Raw genomic sequence first — 19,772 nt, 5'->3', positions numbered from 1 at the left:
TCGATCACCTTTATGTGGAGACCAAGATCATCCCCAGGTATGTGTTGTCAAAGACGTATCTCCTGGGTTGATATCGCAGTAATCATTCAAACCACCATCTTATGGATAGACAACCACTGCCCAGGAATGTAAGGTTTGATCTACATCATCTGGAGCGCCAGATCCAAAGCTACAAAAGAGAATATCTAGTTCAGGCAGCATACCAGGGAGGTCTTATGAGGATTCATGAGAATGTTTTACCAGAGCGGTGCAGCGGAAGAGCTGCAATATTAATCCCGTTCTCGGAGAATTTTCTATAGAAATGAAATTTTGCAAAATTTACTATAGAAATGAAATTAAAAAAAATCTTATAGAAATTAAATTAAAAACAAAAATCTTATAGAAATGAAATTTTGAAAAAAAAAATCCTATGGAAATGGAATTTCGACAAATTTTCTATAGAAATGAAATTTTTACAAAATTTTCTACAGAAATAAAATTTTAACAAAATTTCCTATGAATTTTTGGAAAAATTAGAACGAAATTTTTACCAAATTTCCTATAGAAATAAAATTTTGACAAAATTTCTCATAGAAAAAAAATTTTAAAAAAATTTCTTATAGAGAAGAAAAGTTGACGAAATTACTTACAGAAATAAAATTTTGTAAAAATTTCTTATAAAAATTAAATTTGAGAAAATTTCCTATAGAAATGATACTTTGGGAAGATTAAATTTTGACAAAACTTCTTACAGAAATGAAATTTTTAAAAAATTTCCTATAGAAATGAAATTTTGACAAAATTACTTTTAGAAATGAAAGTTTGATAAAATTTTGTATAAAAAAAATAATCTTTAAAAATTTTGTATACAAATAAAATTTTGACAAAATTTCCTATGAATTTTTGAAAAATTAGAATGAAATTTTTATCTAGTTTCCTATAGAAATAAAATTTTGACAAAATTTCGCATAGAAAAGACCTTTTGCAAAAATTTCTTATAGAGAAAGAAAGTTGACAAAATTACTTATAGAAATTAAATTTTGTAAAAATTTCTTATAAAAATTATATTTCCGAATATAGGAAATTTTGAGAAAATTTCCTATAGAGATTAAATTTTGACAAAAAATCTTACAGAAATGAAAATTCGACAAAATTTCCTATAGAAATGAAATTTTGACAAAATGTCTTTTAGAAATGAAAGTTTGATAAAATTTTTTATAAAAAATTAAAATTTAAAAATTTTGCATTGAAATGAAATTTTGACAAAATTTCCTAGGAATTTTTGGAAAAATCAGAACGAAATTTTTACCATATTTCCTATAGAAATAAAATTGTGACAAAATTTCCCATAAAAAAGAAATTTTGATGAAATTTCTTATAGAGAAGAAAAGTTGACAAAATCACTTACAGAAATTAAATTTTGGAAAAATTTCTTATAAAAATACAATTTGAGAAAATTTCCTATAGAAATGAAATTTTGGAAAAATTTCCGATAGAGATTAAATTTTGACAAAAATTCTTACAGGAATGAAAATTTGACAAAATTTCCTATAGAAATGAAATTTTGACAAAATGTCTTTTAGAAATGAAAGCTTGATAAAATTTTGTATAAAACAATTAATCTTTAAAAATTTTGTATACAAATAAAATTTTGACAAAATTTCCTATGAATTTTTGGAAAAATTAGAATGAAATTTTTACCTAATTTCCTATAGAAAAAAAATTTTGACAAAATTTCCCATAGAAAAGAAATTTTGCAAAAATTTCTTATAGAGAAGAAAAGTTGACAAAATTACTTACAGAAATTAAATTTTGTAAAAATTTCTTATAAAAATTAAATTTGAGAAAATTTCCTATAGAAATGAAATTTTGGAAAAATTTCTATAGAGATTAAATTTTGACAAAAAAATCTTACAGAAATGAAAATTCGACAAAATTTCCTTAGGAATGAAATTTTGACAAAGTGTCTTTTAAAAATGAACGATTTTTTATAAAATTTTGTATAAAAAATTAATTTTTAAAAATTTTGTATTGAAACGAAATTTTGACAAAATTTCCTAGGAATTTTTGGAAAAATTAGAACGAAATTTTTACCGTATTTCCTATAGAAATAAAATTGTGACAAAATTTTCCATAAAAAAGAAATTTTGATGAAATTTCTTATAGAGAAGAAAAGTTGACAAAATTATTTACAGAAATTAAATTTTGGAAAAATTTCTTATAAAAATACAATTTGAGAAAATTTCCTATAGAAATGAAATTTTGGAAAAATTTCCGATAGAGATTAAATTTTGACAAAAAATCTTACAGAAATGAAAATTTGACAAAATTTCCTATAGAAATGAAATTTTGACAAAATGTCTGTTAGAAATGAAAGATTGATAAAATTTTGTATAAAAAATTAATTTTTAAAAATTTTGTATAGAAATGAAATTTTGACAAAATTTCCTATGAATTTTTGGAAAAATTATGTTAGAGTGAAATTTTGACCAAATTTCCTATAGAAATAAAATTTTGACAAAATTTCCTATAGAAATAAAATTTTGACAAATTTTCCCATAGAAAAGAAATTTTGAAAAAATTTCTTATAGAGAAGAAAAGTTGACAAAATTACTTACAGAAATTAAGTTTTGTAAAAATTTCTTATAAAAATTTAATTTGAGAAAATTTCCTTTAGAAGTGAAATTTTGAGAAAATTTCCTATAGAGATTAAATTTTGAGAAAATTTCCTATAGAAATTAGTAAATTTCCTGTAGGTAGTTTTGGCCCATTGATTAATGACAGCGTAGCTGACATGTGTCCCATCTGTAATCAAGGGGGAGGTGCCTTTCAGGAACAGAAAGAAGTGTGTTTCAAGTCTTTATCTTAAATATGTTAATTTTTAAATACTTTTGGATTTCCAATTTCAAGTAAATCCGATCAAAATTGCGGCACTTAGAAGCTCTAGAAGCCAAATCAGGACATCAGTCTATATGGGCTTCTCGACACTGCCATTTTTTTATCGGATTTGCCTGAAATTGGAAATCTAGAGGTCTATAAACAAGTGCGCCGAATATGGTGCGATTCGGTATATATTTTGGTATAGCCACAATATTGCCCGAACTACAAATTTGATATCTGGAGCTTCCTGCACACTGCAATTTTTATTCGATTTGCTTGCAATTTGCACTTATTTTAATAATACCCTTCAGTTATTAAGTAGCGTTAGTTTTTGGGTAGGTGGGGTTTGCTTGTTTTTCATATTGTGGACTTTTATTTCATATCTTAAAATGAGAATTTATTTTATGGAGAAATATAACATAATTTTGGGGCTTTATTTCATTTTCATTTTTTTTAATGGGGTCTAAGTTACAAGGCAGATGATATAGATCTTTTTTTCATTCCTAATTGGAATCCATTAGCGGAACGCAAGACAAGATGCAAAACAGGTTGAACCTTTTCGCCCAAAGGTAACAGCTCATAGTTGGATAGAATCTTCACTAATGTCAATTTCATACTATACATGGCATATTTGTGACCTAGGCAATTTCTCGGGCCAGCACTAAACGGTCTGCCATAATTAATATTAACTCCCGTATTGGCTTCAAAGCGTTCAGGAATAAATTCTTTAGCATAAGCATACATATCGCCAGAGCCATTGAGGAACATAATGACATTGGTACCACGTGGTATTAAACCTTCTCCCAAGGTCGAGTGTTCTAAGGAATAAAGAAAGGAATTTCCGATATTGAATTATTAATATTATTAAAATTAATATCTTTACTTTGAATTACTATATCTCAAATCCTGCTCTATAAAACGGCCAATCATTGGTCCTGGTGGATAAAGACGTAAGGCTTCTCGTATAACACATTCCAAATATTTTAGTTCATTTAGGGTAGCCAATGTGAATGGCATCTCGTTATCACCGATCCCAAATACCTTAGAGATTTCTTTGAGAATTTTATTTTGAACTCGAGGATGTCTAGCCAAGAGATGGAGGGTAAACCCTAATGCCACTGCCAAGGTATCATTACCAGCAATCATCACTTTGTCCACTTCTTCACGTATCGCATTATCTGTCAAGGGTTTGCCGTCTACGGAGGCTTGAAGTAAAGTATCCAAGAGTACATAGCGTTTCTTTAAACCAAGATCTTCATGTAGTTTTTCATATACTGATTGTGTCATTTCCATATTCTTCACTATGCTTCGTCTTTCCTCTATGACTTTACTGGTGAAGCTATGAACGATTCGTAGCAATTTTCTTTGACGTAATTTCAATAGAGGTTTCAGTAGAGCGAAAGAAATGTTGGAGTGCAAATGAAATCTGGGTACTCGATATCCAAATATTTCGTTTAATCTGAAAAATATAATTTTTTAGTTTAGACAAGCGTTGGTGAGATATAAGATCTATGTCATATATAAGAAAATGGTGTTAATGAGCTTTGGGCCCTAGAAAACGTCTTAATAGGTTTTAAGAGTTTGCCAAAGAGAGTTACAGGAGGGTAAAAGTCAAATAAATTTTAAATCGTAAATTATAAAATTTGTAAATTTTATTTCGAATTAGGAAAAAATGTTATGTTGGACTTATTATTCTCTTTAAATTTTAAAATACAGGATAACAGATATGTAACATAATGCAAAAACCTAAAGCTATACCCAGCAAAAAAAATTTGGAAGTTCTTCTATAAACACAATTTTAAATGCACTTCCAAAAATGTTCTCCCACAGACGCTCTTTATTTTAACTATTCAGGAAGTTATTTTAATTTAATTTTTTATAACTCGTTTTTTATACCCTCCATCATAGGATGGGGGTATATTAACTTTGTCATTCCGTTTGTAACACATCGAAATATTGCTCTAAGACCCCTTAAAGTATATATATTCTGGGTCGTGGTGAAATTCTGAGTCGATCTAAGCATGTCCGTCCGTCCATCCGTCTGTTGAAATCACGCTAACTTCCGAACGAAATAAGCTATCGACTTGAAACTTGGCACAAGTAGTTGTTATCGATGTAGGTCGGATGGTATTGAAAATGGGCCATATCGGTCCACTTTTACGTATAGCCCCCATATAAAGGGACCCTCAGATTTGGCTTGTGGAGCCTCTAACAGAAGAATATCGGTCCATAATTATATATAGCCCCCATTTAAACCGATCCCCAGATTTGGCTTGCGGAGCCTAAAAGAGAAGCAAATTTCATCCGATCCGGCTGAGATTTGGTACATGGTGTTAGTATATGGTCTCTAACAATCATGCAAAAATTGGTCCACATCGGTCCATAATTATATAGGGACCCCATATAAACCGATCTCCATATTTGGCTTGCGAAGCCTCAAAGAGAAGCAAATTGCATCCGATCCTGCTGAAATTTGGTACATGGTGTTGGTATATGGTCTCTAACAATCATGCAAAAATTGGTCCACATCGGTCCATAATTATATATAGCGCCCATATAAACCGATCTCCAGATTTGGGTTCCGGAGCCTCAAAGAGAAGCAAATTTCATCCGATCCGCTTGAAATTTGGTACATGATATTGGTATATGGTCTCTAATAACCATGCAAAAATTGGTCCACATCGGTTCATAATTATATATAGCCCCGATATAAACCGATCCCCAGATTTGGCTTATGAAGTCTCCAAGAGAAGCAAACTTCATCCAATCCGGTTGTAATTTGGAACATGGTGTTAGTATATGATCTTTAACAAGTGTGCCTGAATTGGTCCATATCAGTCCATAATTATATATAGCCTCCATATAAAACGTTCTCCAGATTTGACCTCCGGAGCCTCTTTGAGTTGCAATATTCATCAGATCCGGTTCAAATTAGGAACGTGGTGTTAGTATATGGTCGCTAACAACCATATTAAAATTGGTCCAATCACACAAAAATTGGTCCATATCGGTTCATAATCATGGTTGCCACTAGAGCCAAAAATAGTCTACCAAAATTTTATTTCTATAGAAAATTTTGTTAAAATTTTATTTCTGTAGAAAATTTTGTCAAAATTTTATGTCTACTTTGTCAAACTGAATTATATACGTATTGGATCGATCTTTTTTGATTTAATATATACCACGTATGGACTTACATACAATTTAGAAGATGGTGTTAGGAGGTTTTAAGATACCTTGCCATCGGCAAGCGTTACCGCAACTTAAGTAATTCGATTGTGGATGGCAGTGTTTAGAAGAAGTTTCAACGCAATCCATGATGGAGGGTACATATGCTTCGGCCTGGCCGAACTTACGGCCGTATACACTTGTTTATAACTCGCTTTTTTATATTTTTATACCCTCCACGATAGGATGGGGGTATATTAACTTTGTCATTCCGTTTGAACCACATCGCAATATTGCTCTAAGACCCCATAAAGTAAAGGGTGATTCTTTTGAGGTTAGGATTTTCATGCATTAGTATTTGACAGATCACGTGGGATTTCAGACATGGTGTCAAAGAGAAAGATGCTCAGTATGCTTTGACATTTCATCATGAATAGACTTACTAACGAGCCACAACGTCGAATTTTCAGTGAATGGGCCCTAGAAAAGTTGGCAGAAAATCCGCTTTTTTATCGACAAATTTTGTTCAGCGATGAGGCTCATTTCTGGTTGAATGGCTACGTAAATAAGCAAAATTGCCGCATTTGGAGTGAAGAGCAACCAGAAGCCGTTCAAGAACTGCCCATGCATCCCGAAAAATGCACTGTTTGGTGTGGTTTGTACGCTGGTGGAATCATTGGACCGTATTTTTTCAAAGATGCTGTTGGACGCAACGTTACGGTGAATGGCGATCGCTATCGTTCGATGCTAACAAACTTTTTGTTGCCAAAAATGGAAGAACTGAACTTGGTTGACATGTGGTTTCAACAAGATGGCGCTACATGCCACACAGCTCGCGATTCTATGGCCATTTTGAGGGAAAACTTCGGAGAACAATTCATCTCAAGAAATGGACCGGTAAGTTGGCCACCAAGATCATGCGATTTGACGCCTTTAGACTATTTTTTGTGGGGCTACGTCAAGTCTAAAGTCTACAGAAATAAGCCAGCAACTATTCCAGCTTTGGAAGACAACATTTCCGAAGAAATTCGGGCTATTCCGGCCGAAATGCTCGAAAAAGTTGCCCAAAATTGGACTTTCCGAATGGACCACCTAAGACGCAGCCGCGGTCAACATTTAAATGAAATTATCTTCAAAAAGTAAATGTCATGGACCAATCTAACGTTTCAAATAAAGAACCGATGAGATTTTGCAAATTTTATGCGTTTTTTTAAAAAAAAAAGTTATCAAGCTCTTAACAAATCACCCTTTATGTATATTCTGGGTCGTGGTAAAATTCTGAGTCGATCTGAGCATGTCCGTCCGTCTGTTGAAATCACGCTAACTTCCCAACGAAATAAGCTATCGACTTGAAAATTGGCACAAGTAGTTGTTATTGATGTAGGTCGGATGGTATTGCAAATGGGCCATTATTTCCAAAACAAGCGATTTGGAATGACTGTGCGGCAACGCTTGGACCATGGTGGCTAATTTTAAGGTATAGATATTTAGGTGACCGCTTTGGCAAATTCACCCGATCCTTTGGTTAGGTTAGGTTAGGTTAGGTGGCAGCCCGATGTATCAGGCTCACTTAGACTATTCAGTCCATTGTGATACCACATTGGAGAACTTCTCTCTTATCACTGAGTGCTGCCCGATTCCATGTTAAGCTCAATGACAAGGGACCTCCTTTTTATAGTCGAGTTCGAACGGCGTTCCACATTGCAGTGAAACCACTTCGTGAAGCTTTGAAACCCTCAGAAGTGTTACCAGCATTACTGAGGTGGGATAATCCACCGCTGAAAAACTTTTTGGTGTTCGCTGAAAAACTTTTTGGTGTTCGAATCGAACCCACGACCTTGTGTATGCAAGGCGGGCATGTTAACCATTGCACCACGGTGGCTCCCTTTTCCTTTCTTTGCTCAACTTTGGTTTGCTCAACTTTTGCCCACTTTTGAGCAATCGAAGAAACTCGTTAGCTCTTTCTAGTCTTTGGTTTGTGTTTTCTGGACATCGTTGAGCTCTTACACATTTTGGAACTTCAATGGCTTACGTCCTAATTCATTTTGTAATACGCGTTCCAACCGTTCTCGCCATAGGTATGTCCAGCTACCACAGCGTCTTGGATTTCGATCAAATCAGGCCGTCAATTTTCGGATGATTTTGGTATTGTTACCGTTTTATGTTGTCCACGATGAAGAACTGTCAGTATCACTGTAGGGGTCAATGGTACGAGGAACAAAAGATTTAGTCACATTTAAACGATGGAGCAATTACACTATCACGCTTGAATTTCGTCCCGAATAACCAGAAGTTTTACTACCAACATATCAGCCACACTGTATTATGTTCCAATGTGGTAAAATGTTTGCAAGATAATTAGAAGACATATGTTAATACCACGTATCAAACTTCGAAAACATAGCATGAAATGAGCTCTTCCTGGCTCTTCCAGACTCCGGAAATCAAATTTGGTTATCGGTTTATATGAAGGCTTTATCTAAACTAGATCCAATATGGCCCATTTGCAAAACCATCCTACCTTCATCAATAACAACTACTAGTGCTAAATTTCAAGTCGATAGCTTGTTTCGTTCGGAAGTTAGCGTGAATCCATCAGGAGGGTTGATGTCGTAAAATCGACTCAGAATTTCACCACAACCGAGAATGTGGGGTTAAGGCCAATATATCACAGTTTCGAACGAACACCAATACACTTTTCGGCGATGGTTTATCCCTTCTCAGTAATGCTGTTGACATTTCTGAGTGTTTCAAAGCTTTTCTTAGTCGTTCCATCTCAATGTTAAATGCCATTCGGACTCGGCTATAAAGAGGAGGTCGCTTGTCATTGAGCTACATGGAATCGGGCACTCAGCATTCAGTGGTGAGAAAGAAATTCACTACTATATTTAAGTGAGCCTACATCTCCAATGAATGTTACTCCATGTAAAAGTCTTTGGAGAAAATCGAATGTCGCACTAAATAGAGGTTTCACTTTATACTGAAATATCCTTTATAACTTACTCTTTGACAGATGTTGTATAAATTGAATTTTTATTAGGTTGAGCCGCCAATTTAATACCCATAGATGTTTCAGCTATGACGTCCAATGTAAACATACTCACAAAGGGATAAATATCAAAGCCATTCTTGCCATCTGCCTTCTCGGTCAAACACTCCAAAAGTACATTTGCTTGTCGATAAAATACTTCAAGGAATCCCTCTAAAATTTTAAAATTAAATGCTGAGGTAACAATTTTGCGACGTGTGTGCCATATCTGGTCACCACTACTGATAGTACGACCAAACCATGCATCTAACATTTTGTAGCCCAAATCTCTGGAAGTGTTAACAGGACTAGCCAATATATGCTCATTTAATTCTATATCAGCACTGAATAAAATTAAGGAGTTCATAGTCCATATTTTAAAGATTTTTCCAAATTTTGCAAAGGCAGCATGGGCATTAGGTAATGCATCTGCGGTGAATAACATTTGAAATTTAGTTTTAAATAAATTCAAAATATATGCATATATTAACATGGCAATACCTCGGGGACTATAACTCAAAATTAGTTTTAAAATTTCTTTTGGTGGTAATGTACTCGGAATATTTCTTACAGATTGTCTTAAACGTTTGAGAGTGCAACATGTTTTCCAAATCCATATTAGAAATAGAGCAACCGCTAAATATATGAACATTGTTTACCAATGGAAAGTGCAAATGTTACTGAACCCTTAATGATGGTAATCGCATTTGAAAATGTTGATAAATTCAGGCAAATGAATTTTAATCTTTGTGAGTAAAAGCGGGATAAGAGATTACGTTTTAGCCATGCACTCGTAAACAAGCTTTGTTCTAATAATGATAACAATTAGCTAAGTATATAAAATTCAAATCGTTTAAGTGCATAAATACCGAAACATATACATGGAAACGATTTCCACCACAATTAGAATTGCATTTCTATACAAAATTTTGTCAAAATATCATTTCTATACGAAATTTTGTTAGAATTTTATTTCTATAGGAAATTTTGTCAAAATTTCATTTCTATAGGAAATTTTGTCAAAATTTCATTTCTATAGGAAATTTTGTCAAAATTTCATTTGTATAGAAAATTTTGTCAAAATTTCATTTGTGTAGGTAATTTTGTCAAAATTTCATTTCTATAAGAAATTTTGTCAAAATTTCATTTCTGTAGGAAATTTTGTCAAAATTTCATTTCTATAGGAAATTTGCTCAAAATTTCATTTTTATAAGAAATTTTGTTAAAATTTTATTTCTATAGGAAATTTTTGGATGTCAAGACCCTAGCAAGAGCGGTGGGCATGAATATATGGGTCTTAGTACGCTGACTTAGCCGCGTCTGCCACAGCAGGCATTTTCTGAAAGATTGTGCTGTCTTCTATCGCATGGACGTTGTTGAGCGTAGAAGTGCGGTAAAAGAAAAAGGATTCTGTTTCAGATGTCTGTGTTCCTCTCATACTCGAGACTGGTGCCGATCAAGAAAAACGTGTATGGTCTGTAATTATAATCATCATACGATGTTGCACGTTGACGATCATATGAAGCGCTCTGTTGATCGTGCTCACTCGTCCCGAAAAACAACACCTCTAACAACGTCAAATGGAATCTCCACTGTTACTCGATACCGGTTTACCCATAAAATACAGTCAACCTTACAGAAAAAACCTAGTGCTACCCGAAACTCCAACAAACGATCCGATCCATTAGTACATGAGCGGCTAAGTCAGCGTACTAAGACCCATATCTTCATGCCCACCGCTCTTGCTAGGGTCTTGACATCCAATGGTCCGGAAAAAGCGAGGCTATTGTTAAATTCTGCTGGTGTTGAGACTGTAATTCTTCAATCGCTGGTAGATCGCTTACGACTTCGCACAACTGTAACAAAGGGAAAAACTTATTGTACAATCAACCTTCAATCGTATCACGATCCGGCCGCCAAAGTACAGGTCACTGGGGTTGTGAGATCCAATTTAGGTACAGCCTTGCCGCAATCAACCGCAGAGAAGAAACTACAAAAAATATACGACCACCTGACGAATTTAGCCGATCCCAATTTTTTCAAACCTAGCAATGTGGAAATATGCATAGCGAACGACCAGCTCTCTAGAATTATCCTCCCTGGACTAGTTCAAACCTCTTCAACACAGCCGATTGCCCAAAGCTCCATCTTCGGTTGGATAATATCTGGGGTATGTCGATATTAAATTGCAATCCTGCAAAGGGGGCGGGATGTTGAACTCCGTTCCCCAAATATTATTTTTCTTTGAATTACTATTAAACTATTATCCATTTAATTGAATTGTTCTTTAAAATGAATTGTGAATTATAATATGAATTAATGAATTACTAGATACTATTGTACTTAGAAGATGGTAACCCTGAAGTTTTCTGAATACTTACTTAGATATTTGTCCTTTTCTGTATTGAATTCATTTATCTACGAATTTTGTTTTTATGTTCTAAAACACTATGTCGGAATTGACCTTTGATTTCTAACTTCACTTTGAATTCTGTCCTCCAGCCGGTAAGCAGCTCAACACACCAATAAATTGTACATTATATGAAATCTGAAACCTGCCATTCTTTTCTTTTGTTCTTGTTTCTTTATTGGTATCTTTTACATTTTCCTGAGCTGAACTAAATTACATACAGTCCACTTGCAGAAGGTCGATCAGGAAATTGTACATGGTCCTTCGAACCGGACCATTGGATGTCAAGACCCTAGCAAGAGCGGTGGGCATGAAGATATGGGTCTTAGTACGCTGACTTAGCCGCGTCTGCCACAGCAGGCATTTTCTGAAAGATTGTGCTGTCTTCTATCGCATGGACGTTGTTGAGCGTAGAAGTGCGGTAAAAGAAAAAGGATTCTGTTTCAGATGTCTGTGTTCCTCTCATACTCGAGACTGGTGCCGATCAAGAAAAACGTGTATGGTCTGTAATTATAATCATCATACGATGTTGCACGTTGACGATCATATGAAGCGCTCTGTTGATCGTGCTCACTCGTCCCGAAAAACAACACCTCTAACAACGTCAAATGGAATCTCCACTGTTACTCGATACCGGTTTACCCATAAAATACAGTCAACCTTACAGAAAAAACCTAGTGCTACCCGAAACTCCAACAAACGATCCGATCCATTAGTACATGAGCGGCTAAGTCAGCGTACTAAGACCCATATCTTCATGCCCACCGCTCTTGCTAGGGTCTTGACATCCAATGGTCCGGAAAAAGCGAGGCTATTGTTAAATTCTGCTGGTGTTGAGACTGTAATTCTTCAATCGCTGGTAGATCGCTTACGACTTCGCACAACTGTAACAAAGGGAAAAACTTATTGTACAATCAACCTTCAATCGTATCACGATCCGGCCGCCAAAGTACAGGTCACTGGGGTTGTGAGATCCAATTTAGGTACAGCCTTGCCGCAATCAACCGCAGAGAAGAAACTACAAAAAATATACGACCACCTGACGAATTTAGCCGATCCCAATTTTTTCAAACCTAGCAATGTGGAAATATGCATAGCGAACGACCAGCTCTCTAGAATTATCCTCCCTGGACTAGTTCAAACCTCTTCAACACAGCCGATTGCCCAAAGCTCCATCTTCGGTTGGATAATATCTGGGGTATGTCGATATTAAATTGCAATCCTGCAAAGGGGGCGGGATGTTGAACTCCGTTCCCCAAATATTATTTTTCTTTGAATTACTATTAAACTATTATCCATTTAATTGAATTGTTCTTTAAAATGAATTGTGAATTATAATATGAATTAATGAATTACTAGATACTATTGTACTTAGAAGATGGTAACCCTGAAGTTTTCTGAATACTTACTTAGATATTTGTCCTTTTCTGTATTGAATTCATTTATCTACGAATTTTGTTTTTATGTTCTAAAACACTATGTCGGAATTGACCTTTGATTTCTAACTTCACTTTGAATTCTGTCCTCCAGCCGGTAAGCAGCTCAACACACCAATAAATTGTACATTATATGAAATCTGAAACCTGCCATTCTTTTCTTTTGTTCTTGTTTCTTTATTGGTATCTTTTACATTTTCCTGAGCTGAACTAAATTACATACAGTCCACTTGCAGAAGGTCGATCAGGAAATTGTACAAGAAGTGAAATTTTAACAAAATTTCCTATAGAAATGAAATTTTGACAAAATTTCCTATAGAAATAAAATTTTAACAAAATTTCTTATAAAAATGAAATTTTGAGCAAATTTCCTATAGAAATGAAATTTTGACAAAATTTCCTACAGAAATGAAATTTTGACAAAATTTCTTATAGAAATGAAATTTTGACAAAATTACCTACACAAATGAAATTTTGACAAAATTTTCTATACAAATGAAATTTTGACAAAATTTCCTATAGAAATGAAATTTTGTCAAAATTTCATTTCTATAGGAAATTTTGTCAAAATTTCATTTCTATAGGAAATTTTGTCAAAATTTCATTTGTATAGAAAATTTTGTCAAAATTTCATTTGTGTAGGTAATTTTGTCAAAATTTCATTTCTATAAGAAATTTTGTCAAAATTTCATTTCTGTAGGAAATTTTGTCAAAATTTCATTTCTATAGGAAATTTGCTCAAAATTTCATTTTTATAAGAAATTTTGTTAAAATTTTATTTCTATAGGAAATTTTGTCAAAATTTCATTTCTATAGGAAATTTTGTTAAAATTTCACTTCTTGTACAATTTCCTGATCGACCTTCTGCAAGTGGACTGTATGTAATTTAGTTCAGCTCAGGAAAATGTAAAAGATACCAATAAAGAAACAAGAACAAAAGAAAAGAATGGCAGGTTTCAGATTTCATATAATGTACAATTTATTGGTGTGTTGAGCTGCTTACCGGCTGGAGGACAGAATTCAAAGTGAAGTTAGAAATCAAAGGTCAATTCCGACATAGTGTTTTAGAACATAAAAACAAAATTCGTAGATAAATGAATTCAATACAGAAAAGGACAAATATCTAAGTAAGTATTCAGAAAACTTCAGGGTTACCATCTTCTAAGTACAATAGTATCTAGTAATTCATTAATTCATATTATAATTCACAATTCATTTTAAAGAACAATTCAATTAAATGGATAATAGTTTAATAGTAATTCAAAGAAAAATAATATTTGGGGAACGGAGTTCAACATCCCGCCCCCTTTGCAGGATTGCAATTTAATATCGACATACCCCAGATATTATCCAACCGAAGATGGAGCTTTGGGCAATCGGCTGTGTTGAAGAGGTTTGAACTAGTCCAGGGAGGATAATTCTAGAGAGCTGGTCGTTCGCTATGCATATTTCCACATTGCTAGGTTTGAAAAAATTGGGATCGGCTAAATTCGTCAGGTGGTCGTATATTTTTTGTAGTTTCTTCTCTGCGGTTGATTGCGGCAAGGCTGTACCTAAATTGGATCTCACAACCCCAGTGACCTGTACTTTGGCGGCCGGATCGTGATACGATTGAAGGTTGATTGTACAATAAGTTTTTCCCTTTGTTACAGTTGTGCGAAGTCGTAAGCGATCTACCAGCGATTGAAGAATTACAGTCTCAACACCAGCAGAATTTAACAATAGCCTCGCTTTTTCCGGACCATTGGATGTCAAGACCCTAGCAAGAGCGGTGGGCATGAAGATATGGGTCTTAGTACGCTGACTTAGCCGCTCATGTACTAATGGATCGGATCGTTTGTTGGAGTTTCGGGTAGCACTAGGTTTTTTCTGTAAGGTTGACTGTATTTTATGGGTAAACCGGTATCGAGTAACAGTGGAGATTCCATTTGACGTTGTTAGAGGTGTTGTTTTTCGGGACGAGTGAGCACGATCAACAGAGCGCTTCATATGATCGTCAACGTGCAACATCGTATGATGATTATAATTACAGACCATACACGTTTTTCTTGATCGGCACCAGTCTCGAGTATGAGAGGAACACAGACATCTGAAACAGAATCCTTTTTCTTTTACCGCACTTCTACGCTCAACAACGTCCATGCGATAGAAGACAGCACAATCTTTCAGAAAATGCCTGCTGTGGCAGACGCGGCTAAGTCAGCGTACTAAGACCCATATCTTCATGCCCACCGCTCTTGCTAGGGTCTTGACATCCAATGGTCCGGTTCGAAGGACCATGTACAATTTCCTGATCGACCTTCTGCAAGTGGACTGTATGTAATTTAGTTCAGCTCAGGAAAATGTAAAAGATACCAATAAAGAAACAAGAACAAAAGAAAAGAATGGCAGGTTTCAGATTTCATATAATGTACAATTTATTGGTGTGTTGAGCTGCTTACCGGCTGGAGGACAGAATTCAAAGTGAAGTTAGAAATCAAAGGTCAATTCCGACATAGTGTTTTAGAACATAAAAACAAAATTCGTAGATAAATGAATTCAATACAGAAAAGGACAAATATCTAAGTAAGTATTCAGAAAACTTCAGGGTTACCATCTTCTAAGTACAATAGTATCTAGTAATTCATTAATTCATATTATAATTCACAATTCATTTTAAAGAACAATTCAATTAAATGGATAATAGTTTAATAGTAATTCAAAGAAAAATAATATTTGGGGAACGGAGTTCAACACTTCTATAGGAAATTTTGTTAAAATTTCATTTGTATAGGAAATTTTGTCAAAATTTCATTTCTATAGGAAATTTTGCCAAAATTTCATTTATATAGGAAATTTTGTCAAAATTTCATTTCTATAGAAAATTTTGCCAAAATTTCATTTGTATAGGAAATTTTGTCAAAATTTCATTTCTATAGGAAATTTTGTCAAAATTTCATTTCTATAAGAAATTTTGTCAAAATTTCATTTCTATAGGAAATTTTGTCAAAAATTTCATTTGTATAGGAAATTTTGTCAAAATTTCATTTCTATAAGAAATTTTGTCAAAATTTCATTTCTATCGGAAATTTTGTCAAAAATTTCATTTCTATAGGGAATTTTGTCAAAATTTCATTTCTATAGGAAATTTTGTCAAAATTTCATTTCTATAGGAAATTTTGTTAAAATTTCACTTCTATAGGAAATTTTGTTAAAATTTCATTTGTATAGGAAATTTTGTCAAAATTTCATTTCTATAGGAAATTTTGCCAAAATTTCATTTATATAGGAAATTTTGTCAAAATTTTATTTCTATAGGAAATTTTGCCAAAATTTCATTTCTATAGGAAATTTTGCCAAAATTTCATTTGTATAGGAAATTTTGTCAAAATTTCATTTCTATAGGAAATTTTGTCAAAATTTCATTTCTATAAGAAATTTTGTCAAAATTTCATTTCTATAGGAAATTTTGTCAAAATTTGATTTCTATATGAAATTTTGTCAAAATTTCATTTCTGTAGGAAATTTTGTCAAAATTTCATTTCTGTAGGAAATTTTGCCAAAATTTCATTTCTATAAGATGTTTTGTCAAAATTTCATTTCTATAGGAAATTTTGTCAAAATTTCATTTCTATAGGAAATTTTGTCAAAATTTGATTTCTATATGAAATTTTGTCAAAATTTCATTTCTGTAGGAAATTTTGTCAAAATTTAATTTCTATAGGAAATTTTGCCAAAATTTCATTTGTATAGGAAATTTTGTCAAAATTTCATTTCTATAGGAAATTTTGTCAAAATTTCATTTCTATAAGAAATTTTGTCAAAATTTCATTTCTATAGGAAATTTTGTCAAAATTTGATTTCTATATGAAATTTTGTCAAAATTTCATTTCTGTAGGAAATTTTGTCAAAATTTCATTTCTATAGACAATTTTGTCAAAATTCCATTTCTATAGGAAATTTGCTCAAAATTCCATTTCTATAGGAAATTTGCTCAAAATTCCATTTGTATAGGAAATTTGCTCAAAATTTCATTTCTATAGGGAAATTTTGTCAAAATTTCATTTCTATAGGAAATTTTGTCAAATTTCATTTCTATAAGAAATTTTGTCAAAATTTCATTTCTTTAGGAAATATTGTCAAAATTTCATTTCTATATTAAATTTTGTTAACATTTCATTTCTATAGGAAACTTTGTCAAAATTTAATTCTTATAGGAATTTTTTTGAAAATTTCATCTATATAGCACATTTTGTCAAAATTTAATTTTTATAGGAAATTTTGTTAAAATTTTATTTATATAGGAAATTTGGTCAACATTTAATTTCTTTCTATAAGAAATTTGGTCAAAATTTCATTTCTATAAGAAACTTTGTCAAAGCATCATTTCTATAGTAAATTTCGTCAAAATTCCATTTCTATAAAAAATATTGTCAAAATTTAATTTTATAGGAAATTTTTTCAAAATTTCATTTCTATAGGAAATTTTGTTAAAATTTTATTTCTATAGGAAATTTGGTCAAAATTCCATTTCTATAAAAATATTGTCAAAATTTCATTTCTATAGGAAATTTTGTCAAAATTTCATGTCTATAACAAACTTTGTCAAAACGTCATTTCTATAATACATTTTGTCAAAATTTAATTTTTATAGGATTTTTTTTTCAAAATTTCATCTATATAGAACATTTGGTCAAAATGTCATATTTATAGGAAATATTGTTAAAATTTTATTTCTATAGGAAATTTGGTCAAAATTTAATTTCTATAGGAAATTTTGTCAAAATTTCATGTCTATAACAAATTTTGTCAAAACGTCATTTCTATAATAAATTTTGTCAAAATTTAATTTGTATAGGAATTTTTTTCAAAATTTCATCTATATAGAATATTTTGTCAAAATTTAATTTCTATAGTAAATTTTGTTAAAATTTTATTTCTATAGGAAATTTGGTCAAAATTTTATTTCTATAGGAAATTTTGTAAAAATTTCACTTCTATAGGAGATTTTGACAAAATTTAATTTCTATAAGAAATTTTGTCAAAAATTTATTTCTCTAGAAAATTTGCCATAATTTCATTCCTGACATATAGGAAATTTTATGAAAATTTTATTTCTAGAAAATATTTTTCAAAAGCACTGTCGTCTACTATTCAAATAACTCCTTAGAATTTAAATGCCATTCTCTACCTATGTTTGCGTTCTTCATTATATTAAAGTCTTTAAGTTAAAGTCTCAACATTCTTGTGGAATATTTCAGATGGTTTTATGTCTCTTTTCCCATGGTCTGATTTGCAGAGTTTTTCATTCTTTTTAAGTTGAATGGATATTGAGTTAACCTTCTGCTCAACTTGTTCTGCTATTCATAATCAAACATCGAAGTGAGAGGATATGACAAGAATGTGAATAAAGTAAGGTTGAGTGTGTGTGTGTGTATGTTATGGATGTGCGAGTGGTGTGCGGGACATGTTTTTTCGATTCTCTCATTTGCCAAGCATAAAAGCTGTAAGACATTATCAGCCGCCAATCCTCACCCTACCTGCATTGCTTATGGAGCACTTGAGATAAAGACGATGGGAGGGCTCATGTAAGTATTTCACAAAGATAAAAGAAAAACTAAAGACAACCACGGCAAAAAAAATGAAAAAACAACAACAACACAACACCGTCAAACTGTTGCTGCGGTTAATGGTTGTGTTTTATTAAGGCAAAGAGTAGACTAACTTGTCATGTTCTTCTTATACACACTCCTAAACTCACATAGACACACAACACTCTTAAACCTTAGTATAGGATAGGGGATTGCTATTGTCTACCAACAACAGGCAGCAGCAATTTCATTGAAACTGTCAACCAAACCGCTATATGTGCGGGGGGTGGTTGTATGGGGACTCATACTGCTGCGTTCTGTTTTGCTGCTTGTTGTGGTTAGGTATGAATGAATCAAGCATCTGATGCTCCTGTTGCTACTACAGAGCTCTACTTCTCACATTCTACAGCAAGTGGCGAACATAGTCCCATGACAACGAAGACACCATCAACATGAACATCATCAACAATTGAAATTTGGGGAGAAAATATCATCAACATAGTCATTATTGGCCCAAGTGGTGGAAATATCCTTGCAGTCATCACAGACTGTATGGTAACACAGCAAAAAATTGGAAGTACTTCCAAAGTCATTAATTTTTATGTACATCCCAAAATGCTCATCTAGAGATGGATTTAATTTTCACTTCGCAAGAAGTTCTTTTGAAGTGATATAGCAAAAATCCTTTGTTGGACGTAGTTTTCGCATATACATTTAAATTTTCTGACATCCGTGGATTGAGTACAGAGTTCTACTAAAGACTGTCATCCACAATCGAAGTTTTTTGGTTTGTGGTAACAGTTACCGATGGCAAGATTTAGGAAACCTTCTTAAAATTGTCTTCTATAATGTATGTTGGTCCATATTGAGTCTATGTTAGATAAAAAGGCATTAAAAAGTAGTCTATAAATAATTATGAATGGCAATGGCTATTAGATAGCCAAATTTTAACAGCATCGGATGAAATTTATTCCTCCATGAGAATCCATAAGTCAAACTTGGAGGTCGCTTTATATGGGTCCCATATGTAATTATGAACCAATATGGACAAATTTTTGCACGGTTGTTACAGAGTATATGCTAACATCACACACACACAAAATTTGTTTCTGATTCAATCACGAAATTAATTGATTAAATCAGAAACAAATTAATTTCAATTAATTTTCAATTAATTAATTTCAATTAATTTTTTAATTGATTCAATTAAAAATGTAACTGATGTTGCTTGAAAAACTCAAAAAATTTTTTAATTTAATCCTTAATTTAATATATAGCTATAGAAAGATAAATCATAAACA

At 32.6% G+C, this 19,772-nt stretch overlaps 1 protein-coding gene across 1 annotated transcript; it reads right to left on the bottom strand.

Moving 5' to 3' along the window:
• Window positions 1-3,279: 3,279 nt before the first annotated feature.
• Window positions 3,280-9,439, bottom strand: LOC142233519 (cytochrome P450 4d8-like). Its single transcript, XM_075304487.1, has 3 exons — window positions 9,031-9,439; window positions 3,753-4,318; window positions 3,280-3,677 (listed from the first exon to the last, which is right to left on the bottom strand). The coding sequence occupies exons 1-3, from the start codon at window positions 9,420-9,422 to the stop codon at window positions 3,328-3,330; spliced, it is 1,308 nt and encodes a 435-aa protein (XP_075160602.1). The 5' UTR covers window positions 9,423-9,439; the 3' UTR covers window positions 3,280-3,327.
• Between the last annotated feature and the right edge of the window lie 10,333 nt (window positions 9,440-19,772).

Source organism: Haematobia irritans, chromosome 1 (assembly GCF_050003625.1).
Source record: "Haematobia irritans isolate KBUSLIRL chromosome 1, ASM5000362v1, whole genome shotgun sequence".
Classification (NCBI taxonomy): domain Eukaryota; kingdom Metazoa; phylum Arthropoda; class Insecta; order Diptera; family Muscidae; genus Haematobia; species Haematobia irritans.
The sequence above is the reverse complement of the archived record's forward strand: the minus strand, read 5'-3'. Positions and strand labels throughout refer to the sequence as shown.